The 2065-nt window shown below is 41.3% G+C and overlaps 1 protein-coding gene across 1 annotated transcript; it reads left to right on the top strand.

Annotated features, from left to right (window-relative positions):
- Positions 1 to 381: 381 nt before the first annotated feature.
- On the top strand, positions 382 to 1860 carry LOC110695855. The gene is made up of 3 exons (XM_021873080.1): positions 382 to 503; positions 558 to 1353; positions 1453 to 1860. The coding sequence occupies exons 1-3, from the start codon at positions 382 to 384 to the stop codon at positions 1858 to 1860; spliced, it is 1326 nt and encodes a 441-aa protein (XP_021728772.1).
- Positions 1861 to 2065: the final 205 nt, after the last annotated feature.

Here is a 2065-nt window from a genome sequence, read left to right as displayed (position 1 = left end):
TGCTGCATGATGTGCGCTCTGATGATGAGGATAGTTCAGATGCTGATTATGAATTAGGACCAAGTGAGGAGGAATATGAAGATGATGAGTATTTGTTTCAAGTAGAAGATGAACTGAATGAAAGGAGTACTGAGGTTGAGGATTGGTTAGCTGATTATGAGATTTATGAGGCAAATTTTGGAAACAATGACATAGAGCAATTAAAAGATCCAGAGTTGTTAGATGGGGTGGATAGTAGTGATGATGAATTACAGACAACAAGGGATAGAGTTAGGGGATACAACTGTAGTATTGTAGAGTTAGCTCATAAACTATAAGCTGAAGCTGATAAGGGTAGCCTTACTGCACAACAAGTGGGGGCAGGAGTGGTTCAGAACAATCATGCAGAGGAGGAGGGTGACCCTGAGTCTGAGTATGAGGATTCCTGGGGATGAGATTCACACACCTGCTGGTAGTGGTGATGAGGAAGAGACCATCCAACAAAGAAAGGAGAGAAGAGGGCTGTTAGTGGGGAAGCAAACTGATTTCACAGTTTTTTAGTGGAGCGTTGGTCAAAGATTTACTACTAGGGATGAATTTAAGGAAGTTGTAGCTAAGTTTGCAGTGTTCCAAGGCAGAAATTTGCACATTGTTTTGGCTAACAAGAGTAGGCAACAAAGGATAGGTGTTAGGAGTAGAGATGGTTGTCCAATTAGGTTGTATGGAAGCTGGGATTCTAGGAGGGGTGCATTTGTAGTTAGAACTGTTGTGCCTGACCACAGTTGTATTAGAAACATGGAGAAAAACAAGCAATTGAAATGTAGCTGGCTTGCTGACCAATTGCTTGATGTGTTCAAGGCTAGGCCTCACTGGCCTGCTAAAGAAATTGTGGAGACTGTTAGGAGAGCTTATAGGGTTATTGTGAAGACTGATTTTGCATACAAGGTGAAGTGGCATGCTCATAGGAAACTACATGGTTCAATGAGGGAACATTATGGGAAGGTAGGTAGGTATTTGGAGGCCCTGAAAAGGTCTACTCCAAACACACAGATTGAGTTGGTGACTTATATGGAAAAAGACAAACCTCCTCTGATTTTTCAAAGGTTATATGTCTGCTTTGAGGGTGTGCAGAAAGGTTGGAAGGAAGGGTGTAGGAAGATAATTTGTGTAGATCCTTGTTTATTAAAAACCTTTCTTGGAGGGCAGTTAATATCAGCTGTAGGGAGAGATGGGAATGGCCAAATGTACCCAATTGCTTGGGCTGTGGTGGAAGGGGAAAACAAAAGCTCATGGGAATGGTTCTTAAGCAATCTCAGCAACAACATTGGCATTGGGGATGGTTCTGGAGTTGTGGTAGTGTCTGATGAGCATCAGGTAACTCCCTGCTCTAGCTTGCATTACATTTTTCTATTTTTCTTGCTTTGTTGTATTTGTTGTTTAATTTGTAATTTTTTGAACTGGTTTGATTTGCAGCCAATTTTGAGAGGAGTTAGTGAGGTACTCCCTAATGCTGAGCACATACATTGTGCAAGGCATATATATGCTAATTGGCATAAATCCTTCAAAGGGGATGAATATAAGCTCCTCTTTTGGAATTGTGCAAAAGCATACAGTCAAGCTGATTATGAGGAAGCACTTGAGAAATTAGCAGAGGCAAATCCAGCTGCTGCACAAGCTTTCAAGGCATGTAACCCTAATGTCTTCTATAAAGCCTTTTTGAAGACAGAAGTGAAAGCTGATGTGATTACAAGCAACATGGAAGAGACATTCAATGGGTATATTATAAATGCTAGGACAAAGCATTTACTTTACATGCTTGAGGACATAAGAGCTTCCTTGATGAAGAGACTAGTGACCAAAAAACAAGAGATGGAGAAATAGACCACTATAATTTGTCCTAGGACTCAGAAGAAACTGGACTCGGAAAAACAGGAGGCTGCTCAATGTGAAGTACTTCCTTCAAGCCCAGCATTGTTCCAAGTGAGCCATAGACTGGACACAGTCACTGTTCATCTTGAAAACAGGACATGCACTTGCAGCAATGTTTTTCTCTCACAAGAATGCAGAGGATTTTGTGGATGACTGT

This window comes from Chenopodium quinoa, unplaced genomic scaffold, assembly GCF_001683475.1.
Source record: "Chenopodium quinoa cultivar QQ74 unplaced genomic scaffold, ASM168347v1, whole genome shotgun sequence".
Lineage (NCBI taxonomy): Eukaryota > Viridiplantae > Streptophyta > Magnoliopsida > Caryophyllales > Amaranthaceae > Chenopodium > Chenopodium quinoa.
Note: the sequence above shows the minus strand (reverse complement) of the source record. Positions and strands in the feature narration are given on the sequence as shown.

Bases quoted from the DNA above. Each gene is read 5' to 3' on its own strand.
- LOC110695855 (XM_021873080.1), top strand. From the start codon at position 382: ATGCAGAGGAGGAGGGTGACCCTGAGTCTGAGTATGAGGATTCCTGGG. The intron at 504-557 runs GTTAGTGGGGAA...CGTTGGTCAAAG, and splicing joins AGAAAGGAGAGAAGAGGGCT to ATTTACTACTAGGGATGAAT. The intron at 1,354-1,452 runs GTAACTCCCTGC...TTTGATTTGCAG, and splicing joins TAGTGTCTGATGAGCATCAG to CCAATTTTGAGAGGAGTTAG.